General features: G+C 59.9%; 2 protein-coding genes across 2 annotated transcripts; both read left to right on the top strand.

Moving 5' to 3' along the window:
* The first annotated feature begins 158 nt into the window (after positions 1–158).
* Positions 159–10,199, top strand: LOC147413863 (ubiquitin carboxyl-terminal hydrolase 36-like). The gene is made up of 18 exons (XM_086477032.1): positions 159–396; positions 469–690; positions 866–976; positions 1,268–1,370; positions 2,026–2,093; positions 2,516–2,586; positions 3,001–3,083; positions 3,423–3,534; positions 3,828–3,968; positions 4,284–4,384; positions 4,691–4,814; positions 5,091–5,428; positions 5,519–5,741; positions 7,905–7,976; positions 8,273–8,412; positions 9,424–9,512; positions 9,904–10,016; positions 10,125–10,199. The coding sequence occupies exons 1-18, from the start codon at positions 159–161 to the stop codon at positions 10,197–10,199; spliced, it is 2,424 nt and encodes an 807-aa protein (XP_086333158.1).
* Positions 10,200–10,548: 349 nt separating this feature from the next.
* Positions 10,549–20,581, top strand: LOC147413862 (ubiquitin carboxyl-terminal hydrolase 36-like). Its single transcript, XM_086477031.1, has 18 exons — positions 10,549–10,777; positions 10,859–11,080; positions 11,256–11,366; positions 11,658–11,760; positions 12,416–12,483; positions 12,906–12,976; positions 13,391–13,473; positions 13,805–13,916; positions 14,210–14,350; positions 14,666–14,766; positions 15,073–15,196; positions 15,473–16,140; positions 16,978–17,137; positions 18,287–18,358; positions 18,655–18,794; positions 19,806–19,894; positions 20,286–20,398; positions 20,507–20,581. Exons 1-18 carry the CDS (start codon positions 10,549–10,551, stop codon positions 20,579–20,581), a joined length of 2,682 nt encoding a protein of 893 aa, XP_086333157.1.
* Positions 20,582–20,917: the final 336 nt, after the last annotated feature.

Genomic DNA, 20,917 nt, shown 5'->3' with positions numbered 1-20,917 from the left:
GGATGGGCTGGGATGGGCCCCGGGATGCCGAGGCCTGCGTTCCTATTGCCCTGACAACACCGCCCTGCGTTGGGAACAGAGTGGAAAGGGCCGGTGCTCCCACTCAACTGGCCACCCCCTCCCCCCAGCCAGGGCCACCGGCCTCTGCCACACTGACCATGGAGAAGCCGAAGAAGGCAGCGAGGCTGGCGCTGAAGCGGACCTGGTGGGAGATGGCTGAGGATGGGGAGCTGGGCTGGCTGCTGGCCCCCTCGGCCAAGAAGATGCGGCTGCAGAAGAACGAGGTCGAGCCCACCAGCCACGGCTTCTCCTGCGAGCTGGAGCAGCTGCAGGGGAAGTACGTGCTGCTCAACCCCTGGGCCGAGGCTGCCAAGGAGAAGCCACCCGGCAAGCAGGGTAGGTAGAGCGGGCGAGGGGGGCCCTCCCCACGCTCCGCACTGCCACGACTCACCGCCCCTCTCCCTGCAGGCAGCGGCCATGCCGCAGGGGAACGGGGGGACGGGGTCCCCATGCCCCAGAAGGTGCTCTTCCCCGTGGAGCGCCTCTCCATGAAGTGGGAGCGGATCTACCAGGTCGGCGCCGGGCTGGAGAACCTGGGGAACACCTGCTTCCTCAACTCCACGGTGCAGTGCCTGACCCACACGCCGCCGCTCGCCAACTACCTGCTCTCCAAGGAGCACAGCCGCAGCTGTGAGTAGGGAGGCCCGGCTCGGCAGGCAGCAGGGCTGGGGCAGGGGTGCCAGTGGGAGGAGGAGCGCCTGCCTGTCCTGTTGCCAGTGCTGCGCTCAGCACCCCTGCATCTGGCTCCGGCAGTGGGGCGCCATGTCCTGTCGTTAACGCCCTGTCTTCTCCTCTCCTGCTCCAGGTGACCAAGGAGGCTTTTGCATGATGTGCCTCATGGAGAAGCACACAATTGAGGCTTTTGCCAACAGCGGCAAGACAATAAAGCCGATATCCTTCATCCGAGACCTCAAGAGTAAGGACGGCTGCCTTCCCCTCCCCCTGGTAGCCATGCAGGAGAGCAGTGGCTAATGCAGGAGCGTAGCCTTTGAGATGGGGGCAGGTCTTGGCAGACGGCTCTTCTGAGATGACTCCCTGAGCCTGCCAGGGGCTGGCGCCTTCAAGGGCCACTTGGGGCTTTCCGGCAAGAGTCTGATGTCTGGTTTGGTTTGAGGGGGCTCAACCCCCACAGTCCCTGCCCCAAGGAAGGGAGGGAAGGCCTGCATCATGCAGCACGTGCTGGGGCTGATTCTTCCCTCTCCTGCAGATATTGCCCAGCACATCCTCTTCAGGAGACAGGAGGATGCGCACGAGTTCCTGTGTCACACCGTCGATGCCATGCAGAAGGCCTGCTTGAAAGGCTGTACCACGTACGTGGGGCCTCTGATGGCCCATCGCTGCTCTTCCCCACTGTCCCTTCACTGGTCCCCTGCACCCACAGGAGGGGCCTGTGGGGTGAATGTGTCCCCCAGGTCAGACTCATAGAGGGAGCCGCTGGTTCCAGGGACCTTGAGTGGGTGGCCCAGCTCCCTGCCCCTCTGTGACACAGCTCTGGGCTGTTGTCTGCCTTCTCCCTTCTCCTGACTCCTCCACCATAGCAGAGCTGTGGTCCTGTCCCCAAATCCCGAGGCTGCTATGGGTTTGGATCCTGTCCCAATTGCTGAGGAATACAGGCGTGCCCGCTAGTTCAGCCCCAGCGCTGTGGCCAGGGCTGAGCCGCTTTCCTGTGGGCTCTCCGTCCCGGGAAGCCTGCGTTGCCTCCGTCTGCAGTGCCCAGCTCTGAGCTCCAGCCAGGAGTTTCTGCTCCTTCTCAAGGAAGGTGTGCATCGGAGCCTGGTGCCACCCCTCGAGCTGCGGCACTGGGAGAGCAGGCTGGCAGCAGCTGCGACTTCCCTCTGCCCTTGGAGCTCTGCAGCCCATCCGCTGGCCAGAGTGCACAGGGGAGCTGTCCCGAGGACACAGGGGTGGCCCGCGGGTGTGGCCATGGCGGAGGGGTGGTGTGAGATCTGGTGCTGTTATCTCCAGGTTGGATCGCGAGACCCAGGCCACGACGCTGGTTCACCAGGTCTTTGGCGGTTACCTGCGGTCCCGTGGTGAGTGCTGGCTGCCAGGTCCTGGGCCTGTGACTCTCAGGGCTGCTGTTGCCCCGAGAGCCTTGCGGTAAAAAATCTCTTGGGAAAGTGGCGAAGCATGCGTAACGTACCCAGAGCTGCAGCCGGTCAGTCTGGCAGTGCCTGCAGCTCGTGACCCCTGTTGTGGCGATGGAAAAAGCCGTTGGCCGTGGGTCTCCAGCTCATTGCCACTGATAGAGGAACCCCTGTTGCCAGCTCTCTAGCAACAACCGCTGTCCCAGCGGAATTGCCAGCCTTCCTCCTTGCCAGGCTGTGAATCCTGGTGCTCACCTCCCAGAGCCCAAATGCAGAGAGGGGGAATATTGCAGCTGCCTGCGCTGTGCTGGGGTGGTGGCGGGTGCAGGTGTTGTGCCAGGCTGTGCTCATTGCTCGCTCTTTTGCAGTGAAGTGCTTGGCGTGCAAGAGCGTCTCGGACACGTACGACCCTTACCTGGACCTGCCGCTGGAGATCGGGGTACTGGGGCAGGGTTGGGCATGGGAAGGAGCTCTGCTCTCGTGGGGGGACGTTCCTGCACCTGCACCATTACTGCTCTTAAGGCTCCTTAACCGGCCAGCGTCAAGGCACGGTGCAGGCGAGAGGGAAGCCGCTTCCATTGTGGCGCTGCCTTCTCTCTCTGGCAGAGCAGTGCCCGTTGCCTGAGCGTGGGCCACGACTCCTGCGTTGAGGCTCTGTGGTGTGGGGGGCAGTGCCGCCGTCCCTTACAGCGTGCTGGCCGGTGCCTAGCTGGTGGCAGGCTCACAGGTGTGGTGTAGCCTGTGGCCCTGTGCTCATGCTCTGTGTTATCTCTCGGGGCCAGTGTCTCGGCGGGGAGCTGGGCTGTCGTGTGGACAGGCCACTCATGCCCTGACCTCTCCTCTGCCCTTGCAGGAAGCCGCAAACCTAGTGCAGGCGCTGGAGCTGTTTGTGAAGCCAGACCTGCTGGGCGGGGAGAACGCCTACATGTGTGCCCAGTGAGTGTGTGGGGCTGTGGGCGGGAAGGGGCCCGTGGGTGTGCTGGTGGGAAGCAGGCGGAAAGCCTGCTCCAGTAAGGGAGGGCTTCTCTACCTGCTCCGTGGCTAAACTGTGAGGCACGTGGCCACGGAAGCCTGCAATGAAGCCTGCCTCTCCTCAGCTCCCTCCTCTGCTCCTCTGGTGGGAAGGGCAGGGGCCAGCAGACACGGCCACAAGCAGGTGCCCTGGAGCGGTGCCCGCTGTCAGCAGGGTCCCTGCCGTGGGGTGTGCCGCTTGGCCAGGGCTGGCATTGTCCGGGTGGTGGATCAGCTTGAATAGCTCGAGCTCTTGCTGCGCAGATGCAAGAAGAAAGTGACGGCCAGCAAGGGCTTCACCATCCACCGAGCCTCCAACGTTCTCACCATCTCGCTGAAGCGCTTTGCCGACTTTGGTGGAGGCAAACTCACAAAGGTGAGTGCTCGGCAATCCAGAGCGGGGGCTGTCTCCTGGCCCGAGGCTCTGCTGCCCAAAGCAGGGTGGGAGGCGATCCAGTGCAAGCTCTGCCGCAGTCCTGCTGACCTTCCCCAGCTGTGCGGCACAGAGGGAGTTTGGCTCATCCTGGCATCTTCCTCACCGTGCACTCGGCCTGGCGAGAGCGGGTCCCCCTCCCTTGAAAGGTGGGATCTGCAGGACGGCTGAGCTGCCCTTGCTCTAGCAAGAAAGCCATCTGCTGTGCAGGCTCCTGAGACATCCTCTCTCTGCAGGACGTGGGGTACCCCGAGTTCTTCAACCTCCGCCCTTACATGTCTCAGAAGAATGGGGATCCTGTCCTGTACGGGCTCTACGCGGTGCTGGTGCACTCTGGGTACAGCTGCCACGCCGGGCACTACTACTGCTTCGTGAAGGTGAGCCCGGGGAGCTCTCTTGGCACCCCGTCTGGGCTGGGGGCTGGTGGGTGCTCACGGGTCCCTGTAATGTGCAGAAAGGAGGGTGCTGAGCAGAGGTGCGTGGTGTGGAGCACTGGATCAGGTGTGCTGCACAGGCTGTGCTCCGCTGCAGGAAGCGTGGAGGTCTGCTCTCCCAGAGTCCCCTTGCCTGCCCTGGGCCGCCTGTGGGTTTTGGGGAGAGGAGCTCTGCCGACGGGCACTGTTCCTGCTGCTCTTCATGCCAGGAGTGTCGCCGCTCACAGTCAGACCCCATTCTCTCTTCTCCTTCTGCAGGCCAGCAATGGGCAGTGGTATAAAATGAACGATGAGCGGGTCCACCCCAGCAGCACCGAAGAGGTCCTCAAAGAGCAGGCCTACGTGCTGTTCTACCTGAGGTGAGAGCGCCCTGTGTCTTGCGGCCCCTCTTCCCCCTGCTCTCAGCATTGGGCACGGGGCTGGTAACACGTGCCTGGGTGTGGGACGGAGCTTGGCCCAAGTAGCCCCAAAGCCTGTGTGCACGTGCTGGCTCGGAGCAGGGTGGCGGGGAGAGGTCCAGCTCCTTGTCAGGATTTTGCTGTAGATCAAGAGCGGTTCATCTCCTCGGAGCTTCTGGCTCCTGTTGCTTGTGTGCATCTCCGACGAGAGCGCTCTCGTCGCTCGAACCCTCGCAGTTAACACCTGCACTTCTCTGCCTTCACCAGAACCCCCAGCCCCAGGAAGAGCTCGCAGGGGCCCACGGCCAAAGCTGCCTCCAGCCTGCCTGGCTCCACTCAGGTCAAGACAACTGTGACCAGCAGGGCCCTGTCTTCACTGCTGACGGGCCAGGTGAGTCCTTAAGGCTGCTCTCAGCCAGCGCTCCTGGGAGCTGGGAGCTGCTGCCCCTCTGTCTGCTCTGCGAGGGCGGGTGGCTGCAGCTCCGCAGGGAGGCAGGCGCACTGCTCCGAACGGGCAGGTGCGAGGGAGGACGGTTGACAGGAGGGATCCTACTGAGCCAAGGGTCCCTGAGCGTGCCTGGCAAGGCATGGGGAGGGACGTATCCCTCTGTGTCCTTGGCTCCTTGAATGCTCTCCTCCCTGAACCTCTGTCCTTCTGTTTCTCTAGAGACCACACATGCTGCTGGGGAAGAAGCTGCCGGGGCCAAAGGAGGTCAGAGCCCCTGTGGCCCGCAGTACATCTGGGGCAGGGCTGGAGCCGCCCAACAGAACCGCTCTGCCAAAGGCACCTGCTTTTTCCCCGTCACCCAGGCTGCTCCTCAAAGCCACCCCCATGGCCACAGCTCTGCCCAATGGTGCAGCGCGGACGCCCAAGGAGTCGCTCTCCTTCCCGCAGCTGCCTCCCGCGCCCAGAGCAGCTCAAGGCTTCTGCAACACCAGCAGGGCAGGCGCGGCCAAAGCGGAGCTGCCCCGGCAGAGCTCCTGCGAGCACAAGCAGCCACCTGTGTCACCCAAGGCGCTGCTGGAGCCCAGCCACAGCCAGGAGCCTGGGGGCAGTGGGGACAACACCGGGACCCTCAAGAGGGTCTCTTGCAGCAGCGGTGCTCCCAGGCCAGTGCCCGGCGCAGTGGGGAAGCTGGCCAAGGTGTCCCAGAAGGCCAGCAGCAGTCTTGGCATCTTCTGCACCTCTCGGGAAACAGGCTGCAGCACGGACCTCCCTGCTGGCCCCGGCGGCGAGCCGGCTGCTCCCAAAAACTTCGAGCCAGCAAAACGGAAATCCTGCCTGTTGGCCAGCGCCATGTCACCACCACCGGCCAAGGTGCTGGTGCTCTCTGCGTTGTGGCTAAACCCCAGCCAACAGCCAAAGCCCACGCAGCCACTTGCTCACTCCTCTCCCCTCCCACTGGGATGGGGAGGAGAATCGGAAAAAACACAAAACTTTTCGTTGACATAAGAACAGTTTAATAAAGAAGTAAAATAAAATAAAATCATGACAATAATAATAAAAAATATACTAACATGAACAGTAGTAACTGTATTTAAATGGAGCATAGCAAAGAGAGAGAGCAAGAAAACCCAAGAAAAGACAAGTGATGCATAGGGCAGTTGCCCACCACCTACTGACCGATTCCAGAGCAGTGATGCACCCCTCCTGGCCAAATCCCCCCAGTTTCTCTACTGACCATGATGTTCTACGACCCTTTCACCAGTTGGGGTCAGCTCTCCTGGCCATGCTCCCTCCCAGCTTCTTCTGCGCCTGCTGGCTGGCGGAGCAGGGGAAACAAAAACTCCTTGACCTAGGATAAGTGCTCCTTAGCTCTCCTGGTTTGAGCTAAACCAGAACTAATTCTCTTCAGTGATTTTAATGTTCAATTTAGTCTCTTCTAACTGCACTTTCTGAAATCAATAGCATGTTTTTCCAGACAGTGCCTGCTTCCTAGCAGTGAAAACGCTTGTTGTTCACAGTCACTACCGAGGAATGGTATGCAGAAAGGCTCTTGCTTATACGTGCTCTGTCTGCATCAGACGTTGCCTCTCACTACCGCACGGGGACTGCAGGGCAGCACACAGGACAGGCAGCACAGCCACCTCCAAATCCCCGCTGCCTCCCTGTTGGGGGAGCATCAAAATCTGCAGCTGTCCCAAAGCCCTTGAACTCTCCTGGTTTTGCAGAGCACGGTCTGCCAAGGCCTCAGCACGGTGGGAGTCTGGCACTGAGGTTCTTGCTGGTGTGACTCTGCTGATGCCAGTGTCTGCCCCACGATACGCAGCTCCTCTCCAGCCATCTGCCTCAGCAGAGAGCAAATCCTGGGGGGAGCAGCTGGCAGCAGAGGTGCGGGCTCCCCCAGCTCCTGCCAGGGGTTGGGGACATGCTCCCACCCCCTTCCCAGCAAGTCCCTGTGGGCATGGCCCTGAGACTGAACCCATCCCTAAGCCGGACCTGACCAAACTCCAGATTCACTCTAGAGTGGTGGTACCTCAAAATTCTTGGATGGAGGACCTGCTACGTACATTTGTCCATGGGGATTCACTAAATCCAAGCCTACTGCTGAAGCCATTACTCATAGGGGTTGTTCCATGTCGTGGCCATTGCTTGTCTCGGGAACAGACAGGAAAGCTCTGGATGACAAAAGCTGTCAGGACACTCTCCAGAAACAGAAGACCAGTGCTAGAAGATCCCCATCCCCTAATTGCATAGAAATAATTCCAGCTTAATGAAATCATTGTTGAAAATAGAACACACAGAACAGCATCCACCAGCAAAACTCTTTCAGTGGTGGTTTTAGCTGCTGCAGAGCTGATGACCTTACCTTCACTGTCTCAGGACCAAAAAAACCCACAAGTGACAAACAGGAACTCCTCTCTACCTAGCCTTATAGGTAGAATTGCTCAGCCTACAGCTCTGGAGGCACAGACCAGCCTAGACTTAGATCCTGAGTCTACCTACTCAATGACCTGTCCAGAAAGTCCAATTATAATTACCTTTGAAAGAGGAGGGAACTGGGTGGGGAAGAAAGGAAGGAAAAAAAATTGCTGGGAAGACAATGGAAGTATAGGCACACAATTAAAAGAGGAAGGAGCCGAGGTATCCTGAAGGCCAGCTCAGCCCAGCTCCCTTTTGCTGGTGAAAAGCTGTGCAGCTTGGAGGAAAAAAGCATACTTTGGTGCTGGGATGCACACAAATGCCTGAGTTCTGTCCTGAAACAGCAGAAAAACCTGGACACGGCTGCTTTTCACTTTCTTCCTATCTGCATGCATCTTTGACTTCTATGTTTCCCTGAAGTCCTCCCAGACTACCAGGGATGTGGCCTCTGTCCAGTTCATGTGCCATGAGGAGAAACAGGGTTTGACCATGAAGGGGGCAGCAAGTATCTGTGTCTGCAGAGGGAAAGGGGCAGCCACACCTCAGCTTCAGAGATGTCCAAAGCTGCCCAGAGCCCCAGAAGCCCCTGGCACTCCGGCCTTTCCTTGGCCCTGAAAGCCTGCAGGGCCTGCCAGCGCCGAAGATCCCCGGGGACAGGAGCCAAGGACAGTGGCCAGCCCCGTGGAGAGAGTAAGGGGGGCTCCGTCCTTCCTTTGGCCACAGGAAGATGTCCTTGGCCACGCCGGGACAGGCCACGTCTCCTCCCCATCACCCAGGGGAAGGTGAGGCCTGAGGAAGACCCCGGGCACTGGGCTCAGCACGGGCGGTGTGACGAGGCATGGCCTGGCCGATGCCAGTGGCTCCGTCACGCAGCTCCTGCTGCCCGGGGCTGTGGCCGGAGCACAGACAGAGCCACCTTTTGGGACTTGACCATGCAGAGCAAGCCCAGGGCAGCTCCCCTCCTGTCCCCCTCCCTCCCTGAGCAGGCCCAGGCCCCCAAGCGGACCGAGGGCGGGCAGAGCTGTGCCCACCCCTGCGCTGCTGCAGGCCCCGCTCCAGGGAAATGGCCCTTCCTGAAGGCCGCCTCCGCAGGCCCCACGTCCTGGCTGGCTGAGGAGCTGCTGAGGTGAGGAGAGGCCTGGGGGCCAGAGGGGGCAGAGGCCGAGGGGCCTGAAGAGAAATGGAGGAGAGACAGGCTGGGGGCAGCTGGGGACAGGGACAGGGACAGGGACAGGAACAGGGACAGGAATAGGAACAGGGACAGGACCAGGACTAGGGGTGCTGCAGGAGCAGGTAACTCCCAGCGTGGCTGGGCCTTGGGGGAGGGACCTGGAGACCGCAGGGCCCACAGGCCCTGTCATGGCCCAGTTCTCCAGCCCTGGGCTTGAGTGCTCAGCCCCAGGGACAGCCCCACAAGCAGGGTCAGAGCAGCTCCTGCTGCTGCCCCCAGGGTCGCCAGCCCCCCGCCAGCCCTGAGCCAGCCTGCAGGTGTGTGAGCCGGGGTGAGGTGGAGGAGCCTGGAAAACAATTCATGGACGAGGCGAGGGAAGAAGGTGCAGCCTGTGTGGCACCTGGGGTTCACTGACCCCCTCAGTTTCACGTCTGGATCAGCGCTGGCCTTGGGCATGGACTAACCTCAGTTGAAGGCAGGAATTCTCTTTACTAATCCTGGGTGCTCGAGGGCTCTTCCTGCCCTCTCCTGCCCGGTGTGACCCGAGCACATGACTGCCCTGCCTGCTCCTGCCCTGCTGCTTTGGGACCTCATGGTGAAAAGGAGAGAAGGACTCGTGTCGTTAGGGGGTCTCTTGGGGTGCCCTGGGTTTGCTTTGCTGCTCACTTCTGTACCGTTTCCTGGGCTATTCACCGTGTGGGTGCCTAGAGAGGCAAATGAGGCCCTGAACGAAGTTTCCTACAGTAAAACACGCTTCCTTTTTCTCACTGGTAACAGCCTGAAAGATCGATGCTGAAGCAGCACGTGCCTCTTGTGACAACACGTGACAAGAGATGGTTGTGTTCAGTTAATCCTTAGTAGCTTTGGGCATAGGAAAACAGTAGAGCAATGTTACTGTGTGGGCACCACGGATGTGGTTGTCTGGATTTCTGCGTATTTGTGACTGATCTTTCTTGTTTCTTTTAGACAAGAAAATCTTGATATGTACTGCCAAAGACAGAACAAAATGCGCAGAATTGATAAAGCAAGAGGTGCCAATCAAGGAGGGCGTGCAGGTTAGCACTAGTTTTAAATTGTCTCGACTGTGTTCCAGCTAAAAGCCTTGCCTTAAACGATTGAAACGAGCTGAACCGTTGGATATTTTTCAGTAGTGCACAATTCTATATTGCTTCGGACTTTACCAGCCATACTCATGGACTGTGGGCCTGTATGGCAGTGAGCCCAGAAGAGGAATTGAGGAAAAAAATGTGTGATTTTCCAAAATTCTTATGGGATAGAAGGCCACAGCTGGCTGCACACAGGTAGGAATACACAAAAATGGGCAGCGTCACTCAGAATGAGGAAAAGCGGTGTGGGCACAGCCGTAGTGTGACAGTTGTCACGACCCTGAGCAGCACAGCATGGATTTTTCAGGCAGCAAGGCTGGATGCCACTGTGGGTGAACAGCTCTTCCCGAGCACGGAAATGGGCTCTGCGACTTGGTCTCCACCTGGGACTCCCTGAGCCTGACCCAGAAGAAGAGCCTAAACCAGAGGTACAAGATGGGCTGTGAGTGCAAGGTGAGCAGCCGGGCTGCCCCTGCCATGGTAACCCATGTTAGCACACAATGAAGGTCACGGACCCCAAGCGGCCACGCCCTGACAGGCCCTGCCCCCTTGCCACTGCAGCCAAGACGCAAGCGCGGCTTTGCCCTCAGTCCACATCGGGACGTGGAGTGTGGCAGACGTGGAGGGAAGGAGTGAAGTCAGGGGGTTGTGGGGAGGGAGTCGAGTCGAGTGAGCGCGACCGCAGCGGAGGGCAGGAGCAGTGCTGTCCCCGTCCCTTGCCAGGAGAGGCGCGGCAGGAGTTTGCATCGCGCAGGCAAGTGGCAGTCGGCTCTTGAAGGCGGCTACACGTGGGCACAGCGGTGGGGACCCGGATGGTGACTGCGGTGGGATGGGCTGGGATGGGCCCCGGGATGCCGAGGCCTGCGTTCCTATTGCCCTGACAACACCGCCCTGCGTTGGGAACAGAGTGGAAAGGGCCGGTGCTCCCACTCAACTGGCCACCCCCTCCCCCCAGCCAGGGCCACCGGCCTCTGCCACACTGACCATGGAGAAGCCGAAGAAGGCAGCGAGGCTGGCGCTGAAGCGGACCTGGTGGGAGATGGCTGAGGATGGGGAGCTGGGCTGGCTGCTGGCCCCCTCGGCCAAGAAGATGCGGCTGCAGAAGAACGAGGTCGAGCCCACCAGCCACGGCTTCTCCTGCGAGCTGGAGCAGCTGCAGGGGAAGTACGTGCTGCTCAACCCCTGGGCCGAGGCTGCCAAGGAGAAGCCACCCGGCAAGCAGGGTAGGTAGAGCGGGCGAGGGGGGCCCTCCCCACGCTCCGCACTGCCACGACTCACCGCCCCTCTCCCTGCAGGCAGCGGCCATGCCGCAGGGGAACGGGGGGACGGGGTCCCCATGCCCCAGAAGGTGCTCTTCCCCGTGGAGCGCCTCTCCATGAAGTGGGAGCGGATCTACCAGGTCGGCGCCGGGCTGGAGAACCTGGGGAACACCTGCTTCCTCAACTCCACGGTGCAGTGCCTGACCCACACGCCGCCGCTCGCCAACTACCTGCTCTCCAAGGAGCACAGCCGCAGCTGTGAGTAGGGAGGCCCGGCTCGGCAGGCAGCAGGGCTGGGGCAGGGGTGCCAGTGGGAGGAGGAGCGCCTGCCTGTCCTGTTGCCAGTGCTGCGCTCAGCACCCCTGCATCTGGCTCCGGCAGTGGGGCGCCATGTCCTGTCGTTAACGCCCTGTCTTCTCCTCTCCTGCTCCAGGTGACCAAGGAGGCTTTTGCATGATGTGCCTCATGGAGAAGCACACAATTGAGGCTTTTGCCAACAGCGGCAAGACAATAAAGCCGATATCCTTCATCCGAGACCTCAAGAGTAAGGACGGCTGCCTTCCCCTCCCCCTGGTAGCCATGCAGGAGAGCAGTGGCTAATGCAGGAGCGTAGCCTTTGAGATGGGGGCAGGTCTTGGCAGACGGCTCTTCTGAGATGACTCCCTGAGCCTGCCAGGGGCTGGCGCCTTCAAGGGCCACTTGGGGCTTTCCGGCAAGAGTCTGATGTCTGGTTTGGTTTGAGGGGGCTCAACCCCCACAGTCCCTGCCCCAAGGAAGGGAGGGAAGGCCTGCATCATGCAGCACGTGCTGGGGCTGATTCTTCCCTCTCCTGCAGATATTGCCCAGCACATCCTCTTCAGGAGACAGGAGGATGCGCACGAGTTCCTGTGTCACACCGTCGATGCCATGCAGAAGGCCTGCTTGAAAGGCTGTACCACGTACGTGGGGCCTCTGATGGCCCATCGCTGCTCTTCCCCACTGTCCCTTCACTGGTCCCCTGCACCCACAGGAGGGGCCTGTGGGGTGAATGTGTCCCCCAGGTCAGACTCATAGAGGGAGCCGCTGGTTCCAGGGACCTTGAGTGGGTGGCCCAGCTCCCTGCCCCTCTGTGACACAGCTCTGGGCTGTTGTCTGCCTTCTCCCTTCTCCTGACTCCTCCACCATAGCAGAGCTGTGGTCCTGTCCCCAAATCCCGAGGCTGCTATGGGTTTGGATCCTGTCCCAATTGCTGAGGAATACAGGCGTGCCCGCTAGTTCAGCCCCAGCGCTGTGGCCAGGGCTGAGCCGCTTTCCTGTGGGCTCTCCGTCCCGGGAAGCCTGCGTTGCCTCCGTCTGCAGTGCCCAGCTCTGAGCTCCAGCCAGGAGTTTCTGCTCCTTCTCAAGGAAGGTGTGCATCGGAGCCTGGTGCCACCCCTCGAGCTGCGGCACTGGGAGAGCAGGCTGGCAGCAGCTGCGACTTCCCTCTGCCCTTGGAGCTCTGCAGCCCATCCGCTGGCCAGAGTGCACAGGGGAGCTGTCCCGAGGACACAGGGGTGGCCCGCGGGTGTGGCCATGGCGGAGGGGTGGTGTGAGATCTGGTGCTGTTATCTCCAGGTTGGATCGCGAGACCCAGGCCACGACGCTGGTTCACCAGGTCTTTGGCGGTTACCTGCGGTCCCGTGGTGAGTGCTGGCTGCCAGGTCCTGGGCCTGCGACTCTCAGGGCTGCTGTTGCCCCGAGAGCCTTGCGGTAAAAAATCTCTTGGGAAAGTGGTGAAGCATGCGTAACGTACCCAGAGCTGCAGCCGGTCAGTCTGGCAGTGCCTGCAGCTCGTGACCCCTGTTGTGGCGATGGAAAAAGCCGTTGGCCGTGGGTCTCCAGCTCATTGCCACTGATAGAGGAACCCCTGTTGCCAGCTCTCTAGCAACAACCGCTGTCCCAGCGGAATTGCCAGCCTTCCTCCTTGCCAGGCTGTGAATCCTGGTGCTCACCTCCCAGAGCCCAAATGCAGAGAGGGGGAATATTGCAGCTGCCTGCGCTGTGCTGGGGTGGTGGCGGGTGCAGGTGTTGTGCCAGGCTGTGCTCATTGCTCGCTCTTTTGCAGTGAAGTGCTTGGCGTGCAAGAGCGTCTCGGACACGTACGACCCTTACCTGGACCTGCCGCTGGAGATCGGGGTACTGGGGCAGGGTTGGGCATGGGAAGGAGCTCTGCTCTCGTGGGGGGACGTTCCTGCACCTGCACCATTACTGCTCTTAAGGCTCCTTAACCGGCCAGCGTCAAGGCACGGTGCAGGCGAGAGGGAAGCCGCTTCCATTGTGGCGCTGCCTTCTCTCTCTGGCAGAGCAGTGCCCGTTGCCTGAGCGTGGGCCACGACTCCTGCGTTGAGGCTCTGTGGTGTGGGGGGCAGTGCCGCCGTCCCTTACAGCGTGCTGGCCGGTGCCTAGCTGGTGGCAGGCTCACAGGTGTGGTGTAGCCTGTGGCCCTGTGCTCATGCTCTGTGTTATCTCTCGGGGCCAGTGTCTCGGCGGGGAGCTGGGCTGTCGTGTGGACAGGCCACTCATGCCCTGACCTCTCCTCTGCCCTTGCAGGAAGCCGCAAACCTAGTGCAGGCGCTGGAGCTGTTTGTGAAGCCAGACCTGCTGGGCGGGGAGAACGCCTACATGTGTGCCCAGTGAGTGTGTGGGGCTGTGGGCGGGAAGGGGCCCGTGGGTGTGCTGGTGGGAAGCAGGCGGAAAGCCTGCTCCAGTAAGGGAGGGCTTCTCTACCTGCTCCGTGGCTAAACTGTGAGGCACGTGGCCACGGAAGCCTGCAATGAAGCCTGCCTCTCCTCAGCTCCCTCCTCTGGTGGGAAGGGCAGGGGCCAGCAGACACGGCCACAAGCAGGTGCCCTGGAGCGGTGCCCGCTGTCAGCAGGGTCCCTGCCGTGGGGTGTGCCGCTTGGCCAGGGCTGGCATTGTCCGGGTGGTGGATCAGCTTGAATAGCTCGAGCTCTTGCTGCGCAGATGCAAGAAGAAAGTGACGGCCAGCAAGGGCTTCACCATCCACCGAGCCTCCAACGTTCTCACCATCTCGCTGAAGCGCTTTGCCGACTTTGGTGGAGGCAAACTCACAAAGGTGAGTGCTCGGCAATCCAGAGCGGGGGCTGTCTCCTGGCCCGAGGCTCTGCTGCCCAAAGCAGGGTGGGAGGCGATCCAGTGCAAGCTCTGCCGCAGTCCTGCTGACCTTCCCCAGCTGTGCGGCACAGAGGGAGTTTGGCTCATCCTGGCATCTTCCTCACCGTGCACTCGGCCTGGCGAGAGCGGGTCCCCCTCCCTTGAAAGGTGGGATCTGCAGGACGGCTGAGCTGCCCTTGCTCTAGCAAGAAAGCCATCTGCTGTGCAGGCTCCTGAGACATCCTCTCTCTGCAGGACGTGGGGTACCCCGAGTTCTTCAACCTCCGCCCTTACATGTCTCAGAAGAATGGGGATCCTGTCCTGTACGGGCTCTACGCGGTGCTGGTGCACTCTGGGTACAGCTGCCACGCCGGGCACTACTACTGCTTCGTGAAGGTGAGCCCGGGGAGCTCTCTTGGCACCCCGTCTGGGCTGGGGGCTGGTGGGTGCTCACGGGTCCCTGTAATGTGCAGAAAGGAGGGTGCTGAGCAGAGGTGCGTGGTGTGGAGCACTGGATCAGGTGTGCTGCACAGGCTGTGCTCCGCTGCAGGAAGCGTGGAGGTCTGCTCTCCCAGAGTCCCCTTGCCTGCCCTGGGCCGCCTGTGGGTTTTGGGGAGAGGAGCTCTGCCGACGGGCACTGTTCCTGCTGCTCTTCATGCCAGGAGTGTCGCCGCTCACAGTCAGACCCCATTCTCTCTTCTCCTTCTGCAGGCCAGCAATGGGCAGTGGTATAAAATGAACGATGAGCGGGTCCACCCCAGCAGCACCGAAGAGGTCCTCAAAGAGCAGGCCTACGTGCTGTTCTACCTGAGGTGAGAGCGCCCTGTGTCTTGCGGCCCCTCTTCCCCCTGCTCTCAGCATTGGGCACGGGGCTGGTAACACGTGCCTGGGTGTGGGACGGAGCTTGGCCCAAGTAGCCCCAAAGCCTGTGTGCACGTGCTGGCTCGGAGCAGGGTGGCGGGGAGAGGTCCAGCTCCTTGTCAGGATTTTGCTGTAGATCAAGAGCGGTTCATCTCCTCGGAGCTTCTGGCTCCTGTTGCTTGTGTGCATCTCCGACGAGAGCGCTCTCGTCGCTCGAACCCTCGCAGTTAACACCTGCACTTCTCTGCCTTCACCAGAACCCCCAGCCCCAGGAAGAGCTCGCAGGGGCCCACGGCCAAAGCTGCCTCCAGCCTGCCTGGCTCCACTCAGGTCAAGACAACTGTGACCAGCAGGGCCCTGTCTTCACTGCTGACGGGCCAGGTGAGTCCTTAAGGCTGCTCTCAGCCAGCGCTCCTGGGAGCTGGGAGCTGCTGCCCCTCTGTCTGCTCTGCGAGGGCGGGTGGCTGCAGCTCCGCAGGGAGGCAGGCGCACTGCTCCGAACGGGCAGGTGCGAGGGAGGACGGTTGACAGGAGGGATCCTACTGAGCCAAGGGTCCCTGAGCGTGCCTGGCAAGGCATGGGGAGGGACGTATCCCTCTGTGTCCTTGGCTCCTTGAATGCTCTCCTCCCTGAACCTCTGTCCTTCTGTTTCTCTAGAGACCACACATGCTGCTGGGGAAGAAGCTGCCGGGGCCAAAGGAGGTCAGAGCCCCTGTGGCCCGCAGTACATCTGGGGCAGGGCTGGAGCCGCCCAACAGAACCGCTCCGCCAAAGGCACCTGCTTTTTCCCCGTCACCCAGGCTGCTCCTCAAAGCCACCCCCATGGCCACAGCTCTGCCCAATGGTGCAGCGCGGACGCCCAAGGAGTCGCTCTCCTTCCCGCAGCTGCCTCCCACGCCCAGAGCAGCTCAAGGCTTCTGCAACACCAGCAGGGCAGGCGCGGCCAAAGCGGAGCTGCCCCGGCAGAGCTCCTGCGAGCACAAGCAGCCACCTGTGTCACCCAAGGCGCTGCTGGAGCCCAGCCACAGCCAGGAGCCTGGGGGCAGTGGGGACAACACCGGGACCCTCAAGAGGGTCTCTTGCAGCAGCGGTGCTCCCAGGCCAGTGCCCGGCGCAGTGGGGAAGCTGGCCAAGGTGTCCCAGAAGGCCAGCAGCAGTCTTGGCATCTTCTGCACCTCTCGGGAAACAGGCTGCGGCACGGACCTCCCTGCTGGCCCCGGCGGCAAGCCGGCTGCTCCCAAAAACTCCGAGCCAGCAAAACGGAAATCCTGCCTGTTGGCCAGCGCCATGTCACCGCCACCGGCCAAGGTGCTGGTGCTCTCTGCGTTGTGGCTAAACCCCAGCCAACAGCCAAAGCCCACGCAGCCACTTGCTCACTCCTCTCCCCTCCCACTGGGATGGGGAGGAGAATCGGAAAAAACACAAAACTTTTCGTTGACATAAGAACAGTTTAATAAAGAAGTAAAATAAAATAAAATCATGACAATAATAATAAAAAATATACTAACATGAACAGTAGTAACTGTATTTAAATGGAGCATAGCAAAGAGAGAGAGCAAGAAAACCCAAGAAAAGACAAGTGATGCATAGGGCAGTTGCCCACCACCTACTGACCGATTCCAGAGCAGTGATGCACCCCTCCTGGCCAAATCCCCCCAGTTTCTCTACTGACCATGATGTTCTACGACCCTTTCACCAGTTGGGGTCAGCTCTCCTGGCCATGCTCCCTCCCAGCTTCTTCTGCGCCTGCTGGCTGGCGGAGCAGGGGAAACAAAAACTCCTTGACCTAGGATAAGTGCTCCTTAGCTCTCCTGGTTTGAGCTAAACCAGAACTAATTCTCTTCAGTGATTTTAATGTTCAATTTAGTCTCTTCTAACTGCACTTTCTGAAATCAATAGCATGTTTTTCCAGACAGTGCCTGCTTCCTAGCAGTGAAAACGCTTGTTGTTCACAGTCACTACCGAGGAATGGTATGCAGAAAGGCTCTTGCTTATACGTGCTCTGTCTGCATCAGACGTTGCCTCTCACTACCGCACGGGGACTGCAGGGCAGCACACAGGACAGGCAGCACAGCCACCTCCAAATCCCCGCTGCCTCCCTGTTGGGGGAGCATCAAAATCTGCAGCTGTCCCAAAGCCCTTGAACTCTCCTGGTTTTGCAGAGCACGGTCTGCCAAGGCCTCAGCACGGTGGGAGTCTGGCACTGAGGTTCTTGCTGGTGTGACTCTGCTGACGCCAGTGTCTGCCCCACGATACGCAGCTCCTCTCCAGCCATCTGCCTCAGCAGAGAGCAAATCCTGGGGGGAGCAGCTGGCAGCAGAGGTGCGGGCTCCCCCAGCTCCTGCCAGGGGTTGGGGACATGCTCCCACCCCCTTCCCAGCAAGTCCCTGTGGGCATGGCCCTGAGACTGAACCCATCCCTAAGCCGGACCTGACCAAACTCCAGATTCACTCTAGAGTGGTGGTACCTCAAAATTCTTGGATGGAGGACCTGCTACGTACATTTGTCCATGGGGATTCACTAAATCCAAGCCTACTGCTGAAGCCATTACTCATAGGGGTTGTTCCATGTCGTGGCCATTGCTTGTCTCGGGAACAGACAGGAAAGCTCTGGATGACAAAAGCTGTCAGGACACTCTCCAGAAACAGAAGACCAGTGCTAGAAGATCCCCATCCCCTAATTGCATAGAAATAATTCCAGCTTAATGAAATCATTGTTGAAAATAGAACACACAGAACAGCATCCACCAGCAAAACTCTTTCAGTGGTGGTTTTAGCTGCTGCAGAGCTGATGACCTTACCTTCACTGTCTCAGGACCAAAAAAACCCACAAGTGACAAACAGGAACTCCTCTCTACCTAGCTTTATAGGTAGAATTGCTCAGCCTACAGCTCTGGAGGCACAGACCAGCCTAGACTTAGATCCTGAGTCTACCTACTCAATGACCTGTCCAGAAAGTCCAATTATAATTACCTTTGAAAGAGGAGGGAACTGGGTGGGGAAGAAAGGAAGGAAAAAAAATTGCTGGGAAGACAATGGAAGTATAGGCACACAATTAAAAGAGGAAGGAGCCGAGGTATCCTGAAGGCCAGCTCAGCCCAGCTCCCTTTTGCTGGTGAAAAGCTGTGCAGCTTGGAGGAAAAAAGCATACTTTGGTGCTGGGATGCACACAAATGCCTGAGTTCTGTCCTGAAACAGCAGAAAAACCTGGACACGGCTGCTTTTCACTTTCTTCCTATCTGCATGCATCTTTGACTTCTATGTTTCCCTGAAGTCCTCCCAGACTACCAGGGATGTGGCCTCTGTCCAGTTCATGTGCCATGAGGAGAAACAGGGTTTGACCATGAAGGGGGCAGCAAGTATCTGTGTCTGCAGAGGGAAAGGGGCAGCCACACCTCAGCTTCAGAGATGCCCAAAGCTGCCCAGAGCCCCAGAAGCCCCTGGCACTCCGGCCTTTCCTTGGCCCTGAAAGCCTGCAGGGCCTGCCAGCGCCGAAGATCCCCGGGGACAGGAGCCAAGGACAGTGGCCAGCCCCGTGGAGAGAGTAAGGGGGGCTCCGTCCTTCCTTTGGCCACAGGAAGATGTCCTTGGCCACGCCGGGACAGGCCACGTCTCCTCCCCATCACCCAGGGGAAGGTGAGGCCTGAGGAAGACCCCGGGCACTGGGCTCAGCACGGGCGGTGTGACGAGGCAAGGCCTGGCCGATGCCAGTGGCTCCGTCACGCAGCTCCTGCTGCCCGGGGCTGTGGCCGGAGCACAGACAGAGCCACCTTTTGGGACTTGACCATGCAGAGCAAGCCCAGGGCAGCTCCCCTCCTGTCCCCCTCCCTCCCTGAGCAGGCCCAGGCCCCCAAGCGGACCGAGGGCGGGCAGAGCTGTGCCCACCCCTGCGCTGCTGCAGGCCCCGCTCCAGGGAAATGGCCCTTCCTGAAGGCCGCCTCCGCAGGCCCCACGTCCTGGCTGGCTGAGGAGCTGCTGAGGTGAGGAGAGGCCTGGGGGCCAGAGGGGGCAGAGGCCGAGGGGCCTGAAGAGAAATGGAGGAGAGACAGGCTGGGGGCAGCTGGGGACAGGGACAGGGTCAGGGACAGGAACAGGGACAGGAATAGGAACAGGGACAGGACCAGGACTAGGGGTGCTGCAGGAGCAGGTAACTCCCAGCGTGGCTGGGCCTTGGGGGAGGGACCTGGAGACCGCAGGGCCCACAGGCCCTGTCATGGCCCAGTTCTCCAGCCCTGGGCCTGAGTGCTCAGCCCCAGGGACAGCCCCACAAGCAGGGTCAGAGCAGCTCCTGCTGCTGCCCCCAGGGTCGCCAGCCCCCCGCCAGCCCTGAGCCAGCCTGCAGGTGTGTGAGCCGGGGTGAGGTGGAGGAGCCTGGAAAACAATTCATGGACGAGGCGAGGGAAGAAGGTGCAGCCTGTGTGGCACCTGGGGTTCACTGACCCCCTCAGTTTCACGTCTGGATCAGCGCTGGCCTTGGGCATGGACTAACCTCAGTTGAAGGCAGGAATTCTCTTTACTAATCCTGGGTGCTCGAGGGCTCTTCCTGCCCTCTCCTGCCCGGTGTGACCCGAGCACATGACTGCCCTGCCTGCTCCTGCCCTGCTGCTTTGGGACCTCATGGTGAAAAGGAGAGAAGGACTCGTGTCGTTAGGGGGTCTCTTGGGGTGCCCTGGGTTTGCTTTGCTGCTCACTTCTGTACCGTTTCCTGGGCTATTCACCGTGTGGGTGCCTAGAGAGGCAAATGAGGCCCTGAACGAAGTTTCCTACAGTAAAACACGCTTCCTTTTTCTCACTGGTAACAGCCTGAAAGATCGATGCTGAAGCAGCACGTGCCTCTTGTGACAACACGTGACAAGAGATGGTTGTGTTCAGTTAATCCTTAGTAGCTTTGGGCATAGGAAAACAGTAGAGCAATGTTACTGTGTGGGCACCACGGATGTGGTTGTCTGGATTTCTGCGTATTTGTGACTGATCTTTCTTGTTTCTTTTAGACAAGAAAATCTTGATATGTACTGCCAAGGACAGAACAAAATGCGCAGAATTGATAAAGCAAGAGGTGCCAATCAAGGAGGGTGTGCAGGTTAGCACTAGTTTTAAATTGTCTCGACTGTGTTCCAGCTAAAAGCCTTGCCTTAAACGATTGAAACGAGCTGAACCGTTGGATATTTTTCAGTAGTGCACAATTCTATATTGCTTCGGACTTTACCAGCCATACTCATGGACTGTGGGCCTGTATGGCAGTGAGCCCAGAAGAGGAATTGAGGAAAAAAATGTGTGATTTTCCAAAATTCTTATGGGATAGAAGGCCACAGCTGGCTGCACACAGGTAGGAATACACAAAAATGGGCAGCGTCACTCAGAATGAGGAAAAGCGGTGTGGGCACAGCCGTAGTGTGACAGTTGTCACGACCCTGAGCAGCACAGCATGGATTTTTCAGGCAGCAAGGCTGGATGCCACTGTGGGTGAACAGCTCTTCCCGAGCACGGAAATGGGCTCTGCGACTTGGTCTCCACCTGGGACTCCCTGAGCCTGACCCAGAAGAAGAGCCTAAACCAGAGGTACAAGATGGGCTGTGAGTGCAAGGTGAGCAGCCGGGCTGCCCCTGCCATGGTAACCCATGTTAGCACACAATGAAGGTCACGGACCCCAAGCGGCCACGCCCTGACAGGCCCTGCCCCCTTGCCACTGCAGCCAAGACGCAAGCGCGGCTTTGCCCTCAGTCCACATCGGGACGTGGAGTGTGGCAGATGTGGAGGGAAGGAGTGAAGTCAGGGGGTTGTGGGGAGGGAGTCGAGTCGAGTGAGCGCGACCGCAGCGGAGGGCAGGAGCAGTGCTGTCCCCGTCCCTTGCCAGGAGAGGCGCGGCAGGAGTTTGCATCGCGCAGGCAAGTGGCAGTCGGCTCTTGAAGGCGGCTACACGTGGGCACAGCGGTGGGGACCCGGATGGTGACTGCGGTGGGATGGGCTGGGATGGGCCCCGGGATGCCGAGGCCTGCGTTCCTATTGCCCTGACAACACCGCCCTGCGTTGGGAACAGAGTGGAAAGGGCCGGTGCTCCCACTCAACTGGCCACCCCCTCCCCCCAGCCAGGGCCACCGGCCTC

Source organism: Leptosomus discolor, chromosome 23 (assembly GCF_034619465.1).
Source record: "Leptosomus discolor isolate bLepDis1 chromosome 23, bLepDis1.hap2, whole genome shotgun sequence".
NCBI classification, from domain to species: domain Eukaryota; kingdom Metazoa; phylum Chordata; class Aves; order Leptosomiformes; family Leptosomidae; genus Leptosomus; species Leptosomus discolor.
The sequence above is the reverse complement of the archived record's forward strand: the minus strand, read 5'-3'. Positions and strand labels throughout refer to the sequence as shown.

Bases quoted from the DNA above. Each gene is read 5' to 3' on its own strand.
- LOC147413863 (XM_086477032.1), top strand. From the start codon at position 159: ATGGAGAAGCCGAAGAAGGCAGCGAGGCTGGCGCTGAAGCGGACCTGG. The intron at 2,587-3,000 runs GTACTGGGGCAG...CTGCCCTTGCAG, and splicing joins ACCTGCCGCTGGAGATCGGG to GAAGCCGCAAACCTAGTGCA. The intron at 8,413-9,423 runs GTGAGGAGAGGC...TGTTTCTTTTAG, and splicing joins CTGGCTGAGGAGCTGCTGAG to ACAAGAAAATCTTGATATGT.
- LOC147413862 (XM_086477031.1), top strand. From the start codon at position 10,549: ATGGAGAAGCCGAAGAAGGCAGCGAGGCTGGCGCTGAAGCGGACCTGG. The intron at 12,484-12,905 runs GTGAGTGCTGGC...GCTCTTTTGCAG, and splicing joins CGGTTACCTGCGGTCCCGTG to TGAAGTGCTTGGCGTGCAAG. The intron at 14,351-14,665 runs GTGAGCCCGGGG...CTCCTTCTGCAG, and splicing joins ACTACTACTGCTTCGTGAAG to GCCAGCAATGGGCAGTGGTA.